This window comes from Osmerus mordax, chromosome 12, assembly GCF_038355195.1.
Source record: "Osmerus mordax isolate fOsmMor3 chromosome 12, fOsmMor3.pri, whole genome shotgun sequence".
Taxonomy (NCBI): Eukaryota; Metazoa; Chordata; class Actinopteri; order Osmeriformes; family Osmeridae; genus Osmerus; species Osmerus mordax.
This window is the reverse complement of record NC_090061.1, coordinates 4,625,653-4,639,293: the sequence shown is the minus strand read 5'-3', so window position 1 is coordinate 4,639,293 and position 13,641 is coordinate 4,625,653. Positions and strand designations below refer to the sequence as shown.

General features: G+C 43.1%; 1 protein-coding gene across 2 annotated transcripts in view; it reads left to right on the top strand.

Moving 5' to 3' along the window:
• Window positions 1-5,738: 5,738 nt before the first annotated feature.
• ppargc1b (peroxisome proliferator-activated receptor gamma, coactivator 1 beta) overlaps window positions 5,739-13,641 on the top strand; it is a 36,036-nt gene continuing 28,133 nt past the window's right edge. For both annotated transcript variants that reach the window (XM_067247680.1, XM_067247682.1), the window contains exon 1: window positions 5,739-5,819. In XM_067247680.1, the coding sequence (XP_067103781.1) occupies window positions 5,739-5,819 (81 nt within the window). The remainder of the gene's footprint in view (window positions 5,820-13,641) is intronic.

Sequence of the window (13,641 nt, the reverse complement as noted above, 5' to 3'; positions counted from 1 at the left end):
CGTGTGGACATGTGTGTGCGTGTGGACTTGTGCGCTAACATCTACACCTGTAAGGATTTGTTAGGGGGCGTCATCGAGCATTTGAGATCTTAAATCCTCAGTGTACAGCATCGATGTTTATTGCCCCCATTGCTAACCTTTCCTTCAATAGTGCTCCAGTTGTTGTTGAGGGGGTGTAAGGTCATTTGTCCCCCTACATGGCTCTGCCATCATAAATCAGATGTTCCCCGGGAAGGCATGGGGGGGGCGGAAGGGAGACAGGAAAGGACCGCAGGTAGGGAGGCAGGAATAAGAAAGGTAAGACAAGAAAAGGGCAGGAGAACTGGTTGAGGGGCCAACCGCATAATTACTGACTATGCAGCAGGATTACCCTCAGCCTCCTGTACTGAGCTGCCCTAGTTCAGCTCCCCTGGACTACATCTGGCAGTTATGCTCTCAAGGGTGGAAACTTTCAAACGGCTGCACAACTACTCTCGTTACTGTGTCGCTTTTTTTTATACACTCATTCACAATTCTGACATTTTCATTCAAGTGTGTCTCGAAAAAGATGTTGCACTCTCCTCATGACTTTCGAACGCTTACTGGAGACAGAGAAGATTGTGTGGATAATCAACATCAGATGTTAAGCCTTGCATCCAAAAAAAGGGCATGCCAATCAAATCTAATAAACTTTATACAACTGGTAGTTCCGATCTCAAATCAGATTGTGTGACAGCCTGGGGCGTTGTAACTGATAAACCAAGGACGATAGCACTTTGTGGTTACATTTATATGGTCCCTATGCACCAATCAGCATGATTAAGGTGTGTGGGAGGTAGAAGAAAGGAAAAGAGGGTGCAGGAGATAGGGAGGGGTCATGGGTGGCTGGATGTGTGAGTGTGTGTGCTACCGACCCCTTCATGGAAAAAAACCACGACTTTGGAATCCTTTCAATTGTAGTTTAGAACTCTGAGAAGCAGACGATGCCGGGAATAGACACCAGTCCATTCATAAAACAATGCCAGGAATGCCACAAATCCCACGGTGTGTACTCACGCTGCTCTGAGTCAGTCTCGCACGGTGTCAACCCACTGCACACGCACTCCACCCTGGCAGCTCCATAAGACATGCTCACAGCCTCCCATTGTCTAAACTCCATTCTACGCAGCGGGCTTCTGATCCACCGCAGTAATCGCACTCTGAGCTGTTTCTATTCCCTGACAACAACGAGGCAATAACGGGGGGCTGAAAAGCAATTAAAGGACTAAATTGGCTGGGCTGCGCAGAGAAGCTGAAGGAGGCACACAGTGAAGTTCAAGTCCAGGTTCATGAAAGTTGAGAAAGTTTCTCCTGTCCTCAAAAAAAGGCCCTTCCCTTCATCTCCTTGTCTTCTGTCTCATACCCTGCCCACCCACCCCTGGCTTGTTCTGGTGTAACCATTTTAAGACCCTATTACTTGAACAACTGGCCATGCCATTTTATTAAAGTGTTGTGACAGTCAAAAGACGCTGAGAACACGAGTGTAGCCATGCGGAGGAAAGGAGGGCTGGCTGGGCTGTTGAAGTGAGAGAGAAAGGGATAGAGGGAGAGGGATCATGTGATTACAAGGCACGTGTTGGCCAGGGGTACCACAGCTCCACTCCATTCTCACTCTCCTCTCTTTCTCTCTCTCTCTCTCTCTCTCTCTCTCTCTCTCTCTCTCTCTCTCTCTCTCTCTCTCTCTCTCTCTCTCTCTCTCTCTCTCTCACTCTCTCTCTCTCTCTCTCTCTCTCTCTCTCACTCACTCTCTCGCTTTCTCGCTCTCCTTCACCGTCCACTCAGAGACAAGGGCCCTGTTCAGCCAATCACAGTGCTGCCTGCTCTGAATGCTTTTGCTATCTGCTGTATCCAGTCCCCTGTCTTCCCTCCAAAGCCAGAGTTTGTGCTGTGTGTTCTAAGCAGGGGAAGCGCTCACACTGATATTTCAGCGGGTCAGAGGGCTGTGCTCTATGGATGTAGCACGCAACGTAGCACTGTGCACCATTATATATGGTTCTACACCAGTGTGATGAGATTAATGCTTACATGCTTCACTGGAGGGATTTATAGGTTGCATTTAACTGTGCAGCTCAGTGTTTTTCAAATATATGGGCAAATGATGATGTGTTTGCATTCAATACAAGTCTAATGTGTTATATAAACTATCCATGCCAAATGCCAAATGCTTTCCAAACGCTTTCCATGACAGGCTTCTTGGTAACCGACAACATGCTGATAAATTATGACATAGGTCGGTATTTGATGCAATAAATGTACTCAAAGACCAAATATAAACAGAAGGAATGAAGTTGATGTAGCAGATGCAGTGTCTGTCTCACCAAGCTGTTTTATGAACGTTGACATGAAGAATTAAATTATAATGGAGTGATGTGGCTGAGTGTGTGTTCCCACTGCACCTAGAGTGAGGAAAACATCCTCACATTTCCAATCCACACATTGCGTGCTAGCTGTCGCTCTCGGAAAATCTTGTGAATCATATTGATTGTGGAGATCCACATCCAGAGCTGGGGACAAACGTGCAGCTGGGTTATTGACCTCTATACACAGGCCCCTTCTTCCCAGATCAATCAGTGACCGTATGGCTGGTCAGATGGGCCACACTATGACTGATAATAGCGGGTCATTCATGGTCTAGACTCTAGAGTCTAGACCGCCACATCAACTAAGAGTAACAAACACAACCAACAGACATATTACTGTAAGATATCCCAACATGGAAGTCCATGTTTATATGATCAGTATCAATACATTTAGGACCAGAAGGAACCAACCATGGTTCATCGGTGTGTCCCCGAGCGGAACCCTTTTTGGTTAAAGGGAGCCTATTTGAAGAGTTTAGTATAGTATGTTTGAACATGAATTCCCCACGTCAGGGGAACTGACAGAGGACAGCAGGCATGGCTCAATGCGTAGCTCTGCAAGCACGCGGCCTTCACTTGTTCTGTGGTCCATTGACACATACTTGAGTACTTCAGGAAAGAATAAGACACTGCTTAGTACTTCTGACAAGTGCTTGTGTAGGACACTTCATTGCCATTTTGTTGGATACTACAAGGACAAAGACAACAAATAGCTTCCAGTGTATGTTTAATGATATTAGCACGTGTGTAGAATGACACATTTATTTGAACAATCTTGTTTCCTTTAGTGTGACATGGAAGATTGCCTCAAGTTGGGGAACAGTAACTGAAACATTTCTGATTGGGATCATGGAACAGTTTAGATGGATAATCTGTGGATGGGTGCTTGTGAACAGTATCTGCTAATTATTATATTGCAGTTAAACATTGTTGGGGCTGATTATTAACTATCAATGGCTGCATTGTAGTTAAGTCTTTGGACTGGTCTCACATTCCTACAATGGATACAACTGAAACAGAAAATGCATTTTGTAAGTGTATGTTTGTTTTTAAACAACATCCTTACTCCAACCCATATGGTTTAGTTGTGTGTAGTGAGGACTCTAGCCTGCCCCATACTCTGTGGAATCCACATTGATTTAATTCCATCCCATAATAACTTGTTTGAGCTGTTCAGGGTTTTACGCTTGAGTTATCGGGGGCATCGCCACTTTTGTTATTGGATACGGGCACCTGTACTTCTGATTGGCTAGGTGTGTGTATATGAACGTTTTCTCAGGTGGCGTTGCCAAGGAACAAAGCACACTTGCAGAGCTCTGCTGTGGGGTCACACAACTCTGGTCATGCTTCATGCTGACACCTCTAAAATACAATACACGATCACTTGTTCACATACCGGTATACAGAGCCAGTAGATACATATTTGAAGTAGATACATCATCAGTAGATAGATACATTGTCAGTTTATTATAGGCAGATGGCTCCATCAGGAATGCCTGACCCGATACTGCTGTGCATAGCAAGAACACAGTTACTGAAGATTATGTCAGGGGTTACAAATCAAGTTTGTATAAAAAAGCAATGTGTTTTGCTCTTGTTTAAGACAACACCGACATTCAAATCAGATAAGGGCAACACAGATATTCAAACTGCATCTTTCTTGTGGCTGTCTGTTATTCGCCACTTGAAACACTGGGCTGGTAGCTATATGTTAGGATATCAGATAAACGGTTATGATTGGCCCGGCCATATTCTGGTCAGAGGGAAATCTGTTTGAATGGGCGGGTGGCCAGACCCATCTGTCAGAGCAAATCAAACATGAGCTGGAAGATTCATCTGGTTCCCAGGTTAATGGAACTGTGGGCTTTGTGAGGAAGGCTGTGCACTGTTTTTGAACTATTATGGGACGGAAAACAGGGATTATATCTGCATTACATTCACAGGGTTCTTACAGTATTATTCCATTCGTTTCGTACTATTGCCTCAATAACTATCATACATTAGGGATTTCTACAACTAACAATAGCCTAACATTACAAGGTCATGGCTTACATTGAACAATTTAGTAGACATAAATAAATAAGTACCCATACATTTGTACTTATGCAATATACATTTGTGATGTACAGTACAAACGTTGAGGCAGGCTTTAGTCATGTATCTGTTCAAGCCACATTTGACATTCTAAAGACCAGGTCAAGATTATTGTCCACTAATACCAGCCAACCAGTAGGTGGGATATATTTGGCACATTCTTCTTACATGGAAGAATTTCCATAAAGGACTCTGAAGGGAAGAGTTAAGCTGGTCTTCGCAGATAGAGTGCGGCTAGTTTGGTTAAACGTTTTAGATCAACACTTGTATTATTGTTTTTGTTGATTTTATGTAAAGCACTTTGAGCTGCAATTCTTGTATGAAAAGTGCTATATAAATAAAGTCTTACTTACTTACTTACTTACTTACTTATTGTAACGGTTTACATTTACCTACACTGCTTCGACTTTTTTAATTATTTAAATTGTGGTAGGCCGAGTGTGGAACAGAGAAAAGCAGGTGTGGCTATGTGTACTGACACAACCCAGCTGTGCTTCTGAGCACATACATGAGTGTAGTTCTGTTGGAACCTCCAGCACATGAACTAATATGACACACACACTGTGTAGGAGGGAAACTGTGAAGAGTTAATAGCAGGCGATTTTACCCTGGTGTTGCTATCGTTTTAGATTGAGTCCAAAATTAATGATTAAGTAGGCTAAACGCAGGGGTTTAGAGTAGGCTTCTAGGAAGATGTGGGTTTACAGTACTGCCAGTTTACTAAGCCCCTCCTCCCTGTGTATCCCCTACCAACAAATCACTTCCCATGTTATGGTGGGCATGGGGAATCTTTATTTACATCCTTCATACGCCTGCACCGTAGACCACAACAAACTGCCTAAATACACAATAATTATGTTATTCAAGTTTCTCCAAATAGCATCTGCTATTCACTTGATCAAGTGTATGCTGCATTGGTTAACAATGATTGCTATAGCTCAATAAGAATTGAGCAACAGTGGGCCAATTTGCATAATATTGAGTCATCCCAGTATGCATTTTTAGTTATCTCCGAATGAGGCACACATTAAGATCTGGGTCAATGTTAGCATTTTCAAAGGCACTAGCCATTAATTTCCTCGCACCTAGACAATATTTACCTCACATTCTTTTAAAATCTGTTTTACTATTAATCTATTCGTGTGATTTGTGCATAACAAAGTGCCAGTTCGGAACTACGCCATCATCCGTCTGACACGGTTATAGCAAGTGTGTGGTAAGCCGTATACTCCGCTCTCTGACTTCTCAGTTCTCATTCACTAGAAGATGGCGGACTGCGCTTCACTGTTGGATGAGGAGCTCTCTTCATTTGTCTTCAGTTACCTGACAGAAAAATCCGGGAGCCAGGTAAATAATGCTTTGTCATTATCTGTGCAGGATTAGGGCCACACGGCGCGGTGTTCGTTTTTGCATGTTATTGACATTAGTGCGTGTAATGTCACCGTCTTGGATGCCCGTGACTGTATGACAGCATCCTCGCGCACTGTAACCGGTGTCTCCAAGTCAGCCTTGACGTCTGGACTTCACGTGGAGTAATAAGGAAATGTCATCAGCCCCGACAACGTGGTGAAACAGAACATACGAAAACAAAATTTTATTGATAGTTTATTGATTTTGCATTACAAAAGTTCAAAAAGAAACCCAGTTTTGCTACTTAAACAAGAGACGTAGGCTACCCTGGTGACTTAGTTATATTTAAATACAACTGAATTTATCTTGGGCACGTGGGTAGTTTGAACGTGCGAGTTTAAAACGGCTATAAGATGTAAATACTTTAGAATATTTGATGAAATACAGTGAACCGTGGAAGTCGAGTTCGACGTACACATGGGTTTAAGCTTTATTTCATGGATTTAAGTGATGCAACGTGTACAACTAAGCAGAATGGTTAGCCCATCTGTGAAAACTTCATGTGATTATGTTCTCGTAATCGTTTGCGTAATCACTCGCTGCGTTACAAAACCCGGTGTGTTCACAAGGCGACTTGTATATGGAACACCAGTCACCAAATGTAAAACAGTGGTGTTAAATCCCACTTAGTACTGCTAGTTCATGTACCCTTAGTATAGATAGTCCACATATTTAAATTTTAGGTCCCTATATGTTTATTGTATGCACCTTCCTGCCAAAGCAAATTCCTTGTCTGTGCAAACTTTCATGGCGAATAAATCCCATTCTGATTCTGAAATGCCAAGTTCAACATATTTTAGGGTATAAATTCTGAATTGTTCAAACATTGGCACTGAAGAACTTGCTCGCAACCACTTTTAGTACCGACAATGTGCCATTGACATAGCAAGTTTGCGATCTAAAAGAGATGGAAATTATTGCATAATGTTTTAATCATTCTCTGAAATAAGATCCAACAATCGCGTCAGTAAAGAGCTCAAAGCAATATGAAGAGTAATATTTCTAGTCAATGCTTGCACAATTTTTACAGACGTTAACAATTTGACAAAGCCTATACTTCGTCCCTGATGAATGCAAACAAAAAAGGAAAGGCAGTAAGTGCCAGTGATACAAAGTATCTTGGATTTGAGTATAGCCTCTGTGCTATTCTGAAGCTTTACAGAACAGCGGGTCAAGTACAAACGATTGACGTAGTTTTATATTTTGACAGCTTTTGTACATTATGCGATCTCTCGTATTTGAATCGCCTTTGCAGTGTTACTGGGGGTCTATTGGGGGTCTATTGGGGGTTATTTTGTTGATTGCTTGACGCGTTCTAACTGCAGGCATCGTAACAGTACTCCATCCTCGTGACCAGAGTTACAGAACACGAAGCTGCTGCAGTCATGTGCTTTCCGCTCTTGTGCGTAGTAGTAGCTTCAGAGCGAGCGAGAGAGAAAAAGAGAGAGAGAGGAGGGTGGGGGGGGATGGGGGGTCCAGTGACGTAGACCGTGGAGGGCAACACTCCCTCCCGCAGGCTGCATGTGACTGCTCCTGGCAACCTAGCTCACCACTAATCATTACCGAGGCTACTTCAGTCTAGGCCGGTCAAGAGGATGTAAAGATAAATCCGACTTATCGCCACAACACAACATTCCCATAGCCTAGAGGTTAAATGAAGCACGCTTGACATCAATTGTATATCTTCTCACATTTGATTCCATTGCACCATCTTTTAAAGCTTCAGCAATGTCCTTTCTCTTATATTCCCCACATCAAAATGTATTATTCTTAGATAATTTATTTAAACTGCCACAGGGTAGCATACCAAAGTGCATAGCTACACTATATAAGCAAGCAGTGCCTGGTCTGTCAGTCCATACTGTTGGTCAATTTAACCCTAGTCATTTGTCTGAACTTGCTGAGGGATTTCTGACAATGTGCCAAGATCTATCAAATGATCCTTTCAAATTGCCAAAGGAACTCTACTTACATTATTTAATAGTACGTAGTGACTTTGTACAGCCCTATGCTGCACCAGTGGTTCCCCTGAGCTGGGCCAGTAGTCGTGACAAGGTGTGCTGCAGTGCTGTGTTCAACCCCTCTGATGTCTGGTGTGACTCACCTTACCTCCAGGAGCTGAAGCTAATGTATTAGTTCTGCGGACGAGACAGGCACTTAAGAACTGAGGCTGTCCTCGATGCTCTCTCTCTCTCTCTCTCTCTCTCTCTCTCTCTCTCTCTCTCTCTCTCTCTCTCTCTCTCTCTCTCTCTCTCTCTCTCTCTCTCTCTCTCTCTTTTCTGTCTCCCTTTCTCTCTCTTTTCTGTCCCCTCTACAGTATGTCTCTGTCTTTCTCATCTTCGTTTTTCTCCTGAAACATATGTGGCTCCTTTGGTCACTTCTCTGACCATCTCTCGCGCCGACTGAGCTGTGTAATTAACTTGTAACGAACCTAATCTAAGCATTGATGTACGGCCTTTTCTCAGTTTTTCCTCCTGCGATTGAACGTTATCAATGGATTGTGTATAGGCTCCCTGTACGACTCCCTGCGTCGTGTCGGTGGAGTCATTGCGTGCTTGTCCCCAGATAACATGGGAATACGGCTGTTTCCTCATCCAAACCCCATCCAGGGGGGGGGGTGTGTGCGCATGCCCGCCCATATGTTAGTTGCAGGGGGCGCGGGGGTTTGCTTCGTCATGGGTCAGTGTGCATCTCTAAGCCCCAGGTGTGTACTGGTGGACTGGAAGCATGGAGACTCACCCCCTCACTTTCACTCGTCAGTAGGGATTTTTATATTTAGCTTGGCTTTTTATGTGGGTTATGTGCCACTTCAATTCCTGCCTCTGTATGACTTCACCTCATCCGCTCTTCCCTCTTCATCTCACTACTATATCCAACTATCAGTATTAATGAGGATAATGTGAGATAGAAGCAGCTCTTTTGGGGTATAAGAGGTGCTGTACTGGAGCCCCCGGCCCCCTGATGTTGTGCTGTTAGGTGGCAGTGTGGCCTTACTTAACCTCTACAGAGGCTTTGTGGTCTTCACAAGGTCTGCATCAAAGCCCCGCTTGTGCACGTCCATATGGGCTTCGACCAATCCCCGAGTGACATCGTGCCACTACTCAACACGACAGAATCGATCACATCTCAAGGAATGCCTACAGGGAGCAAATAGGAGCTAGTAAAGCCCTACTCCCAACCAATCACTCTACAAACATAGGTTCTTGGTATATATACTGTAATGTGTTTGTTGTCATTTTTGTCTGAAAGGGTTGCTTGATTTTATTTAACTGTGGCAAAACCATTATGTTTCTGGAGAGGGTTATGTGACTGCAATGTCCAGACAGAACATGTATTGTCATGTGCACAGTATAACACAGGGTTATTCTAAAATGGTTGTGCCATGGCAAGCATTTTTTTTTAAACAAAAAGCCAGAAGAGGAACAGGAGCAGGCTGTGTGATGACATCACAGGTACTTAGGTAACCAGGCTGCAGGTGCATCATGAGGAAACCAGGTTACTTAAGGAAATAGTCAGCACAGAGGAACAAAGGGTTTGCCGGTGTTAAAGGATGGGCTGCCTTTCAGATATGGGCCTAGTACAGTTGTTTGTTATATCAATTGGCATTTGACAGTAAGACCTCAACAGTCAATAGCAAATGAATGATGATGAAAAATACTGTGTTTTAGGTTTTTAAAGATGTGTGCTCTAGTGCATTGGTTGGATGAATGAAAGGGAAGGATTTGTTCTGTATTTTAATCTGTATGGGTTGTTTGCCTGCTAAAGTGTAAAATATTTAGAAGCCACTGTGTAAATTAGAGTATGACCAGTTACAGTAGACGATAACCAGCTCAGTTGTTAGAAAGTCGAATCAGGAATAGGTAACCTTCCAAGTGTGTACACACAAACACACACAGTAATGTGAACTTGAAATAGCCCGGGTGGCGTGTTCGTGTGTGTGTGTGTGTGCGTCTATCCAGAGGACATGGTCAGGGTCACCCGGACTTGCTCAGCAGAAAAGCAGCGTGTGTGGCCCGCCCTCTTCGGAAGGTTGTAAAACAGTAAGAAAGGTTACAGGAAAATTCCAATATGGGGAGTGTGGCATGAGATTGGGCAGTGTTGCCCTCATGCCAACCCAGACACGGTAACCTGGCACCTGGGGAGACGAGGCAGGCTCAGACCGGCAGGGCGAGAGTGGAGGTTGGGGTTTAGCCAGCTAAGTTACAGACCCAGCTCATTAATTAGAAACATGTACTCGGCAGAGATAAAACTGGATATTGACAATAGGGTTGTAAATCAACTGTTAACTCCCTTTATCCTTTGGTTTGGCATGTCACAAGCTTCGACCGTACTGTATGTTTTTCTTTGAATGCGTCATGTGTTTTTTCATACTATTCTGTTTAATTAATACAGTGTGATACAATAAGCTTGCTTGATAACAATATTTTTGCATACAATCTGGCGGTTTGTGGATGTGGTCATCCAAAGTTCCCAGACACGTTACTGTATGAGTCAGAGCTCATACAGTAACGTGTCTGGGGTCTGTGAACTTGCTTCTAGGCCTGTTTTTCTTGGTTGCCACTGTTATTTGTAGCTAAGGGCTAAATTAATGCACTGTTTTCAAATGTTCAATGTAGTGACACAATAGCTATTCCTGTATTTATGGCCCTGGTCCGATTAAAGGTTTTGTAGTATACCGAAAAGCATGGCTCACTGAAGTTGAGTATGTTGAGGATAGGAAGTGTTGCCGGGCTCTGTAGGCGTGTGCTAGAAGTGAAGTTCGCATGACAACTAGTCTCTTAAGGGAATAAAGAGGATATAGAGGAGGATGATGATGCACTTTCTCACTGAAACCTGCTCTCGAAATCCTCTCACTCTTCTTTCTTGTTCCTCTGCTAGACACACTTGACTTAACCCTTCTGACTGTTGCATGACGCCACCAACACCATTTTCGACATGCTCTAACCTGTCGTCGCAAACTCTGAGGAATTGCTGTAAAAAGTGCGATAGCTGGGTCACAACTCTGTTCTGGGTGTGTGTACAGTGTGAAGCTTTTGAGGGCGTGTGCAGTTTGACCTCAGGGACTGCTGTCTGAGAAGCGCACAGATGCAGGTAAACAGCCAGGTCCTGGTGTATGGAAGCAAATCGTTACCAAAATTCAAATGCAAATGCATTTCCAGAAATGCATTTGCCTTTTAAGAATGTGGCTGCATTATTTGACTCATAAATGAAATTAGTAATCAATAATCCTATTTGCATTTTAATTTTCTTCTTCAAGAGTGCTCAATCTTTCACTTAATTAAAATGAAAAAGAAATAGACATTTGAGATTTAATTTTCAAAACATGCCCCAACAAATAGATACCAAAATTCAATTTGAAATGTAAAATTTGAATTTACGATTTTGCAGCCACGTTCTTAAAATGAAAATGCATTTCTGGAAATGCATTTGAATTTGAATTGTGGTCACGATTTTGCAGCCACGTTCTTGAAAATTAAAATGCATTTCTGGAAATGCATTTGAATTTGAATTGTGGTCACGATTTTGCAGCCACGTTCTTAAAATGAAAATGCATTTCTGGAAATGCATTTTCATTTTCAAATTTTACATTTCAAATTGAATTTTGTTATCTATTTGATGGGGCATGTTTTGAAAATTAAATCTCAAATGTCTATTTCTTTTTCATTTTAATTGAAAGTGAAAGATTGAGCACTCTTGAAGAAGAAAATTAAAATGCAAATAGGATGATTGATTACTAATTTCATTTATGAGTCAAATAATGCAGCCACATTCTTAAAATGCAAATGCATTTCTGGAAATGCATTTTCATTTGAATTTTGGTAACAATTTGCTTCCATACTGGTGGGGGCTGCTCAACATGTATGCTGTTTCAATGCTGTGTCATCACAACGGGAGGATGGAAAGTGTACAGGTGTGTAGAACTGCCATGGTGGTGCCTCTGCCATCAACAGGCAGGGGAGGAGGAGAGGCGGAGAGAGAGGTTCAGATACAGGGGGAGGAGCATGAGGAGGAGAGGTGGAGAGAGAGGTTCAGATACAGGGGAAGGAGCATGAGGAGGAGAGGCGGAGAGAGGTTCAGATACAGGGGGAGGAGCATGAGGAGGAGAGGCGGAGAGAGAGGTTCAGATACAGGGGAAGGAGCATGAGGAGGAGAGGTGGAGAGAGAGGTTCAGATACAGGGGGAGGAGCATGAGGAGGAGAGGTGGAGAGAGTGGCTAAGAACAGTTGAGAAGTTCACAACAGTACACACTCAGACACACAAACGGTTTTCCAAAGGCTTTCGTCCAATCGGGGCAAACGACAAACCCTCCTTCACCACTAGGGCACTGTGATCACAGGTTAACAGATTGCTCCTTAGTTATTTCTACCACTCTCCTCTCCTCCCCCTTTACTCCCCCTTTCCCTCCTCTTTTGCTGACCTAGATCAGCGGTGAACTCTCCCAGTGATGGGGAAGCTTAGGCAGGGATTGCGTGACTGGAGAGATCCGGTATGGGAGCTCCACTTGGTCTGACCAGAGACTGGCAGCTTGACATGGCTTTACTGACTAAAGGCTCAATCACACACACACACACACACACACACACACACACACACACACACACACACACACACACACACACACACACACACACACACACACACACACACACACACACACACACACACACACACACACACACACACAGCTCCTCACACCTGCTGTCCACGTATAAGTACATTCTAAACGGGTCTTTTAATGCAATTGGGGGGAAAAACGACTTACAAACGCCTACAGTAAATACAAATACACCAGTACGAACATACAGTCCAATAATGTTGGACAATATTTATTCTAGAGCCTTTCACTTTTTCCACACTTTGTTGTGTTTATGTTTAAAATGTATGTAGAAAAAAAGGAAGATAAGACACTTTTTGCAAGTTAATGAAATATCTTATTTCAAGTATTCATAAAGTGAAACTGAAAGTATTCAGACCCACAATGACACTCCAAATTAACTATAATGCTGTATCCAGTTTCCTTTGATCAACCTTGAAACGTTTGTAGAACATGACTGGAGTCCATGTGGGCATGATTTAAGCAGGCACACACCATACTGCTCCCTCAGTTCCCAATGCCTGGTTAGGATGGAGGAAATACTGAGCAGAGACTCAAAGATTCTCAAAGAAAATCTGCTTTAGAGCATACTCAACCTCACACTGTGGCATGAATTCACCTTTCAGCTACCCATGTCTCCTTCATCCAAAGCCTGAATTGCATAAAATATCTGCGTAGAGACCTGAATATCGCAGTTCACACTCAACACTCATCCAATCAGGAGGGAAGGGGGAAACTTGCATTTTGGATGAGTGGAGAGCAAGGAAGGACCCGAGGAGTTTGTGTTGTTGTGAACTTGTTCTAAAAGAATCTCTTTTTATTGGGGTGTTTGGGAAGACTTTCATGTTCTCCAACTAGAAGGGGCTTGTCCTGTGCTGTGCGCATATGGCTCTGTAATGTTCCTTCTATAGTGTTTCAAACATACCAGAGATGATGTCGAAATAACAAGGGTGTGTTCTAATGACTCATCTCAGCTAGGGTAAGTGAGTAGTAAAATGTGTGCTCTCGTCCATTTTCATTCATTTCCTTGTTTGTACTTTTTCCATTGACATGGATAAGAATAAGAAGATAATCATGTGGTTATAAATCATTTGTAGTCTTCCTTCAACATTTACAAGTATGTCAAATAACCTCTTTCTGAGCATGTGTAGCAAGGACAAGTAG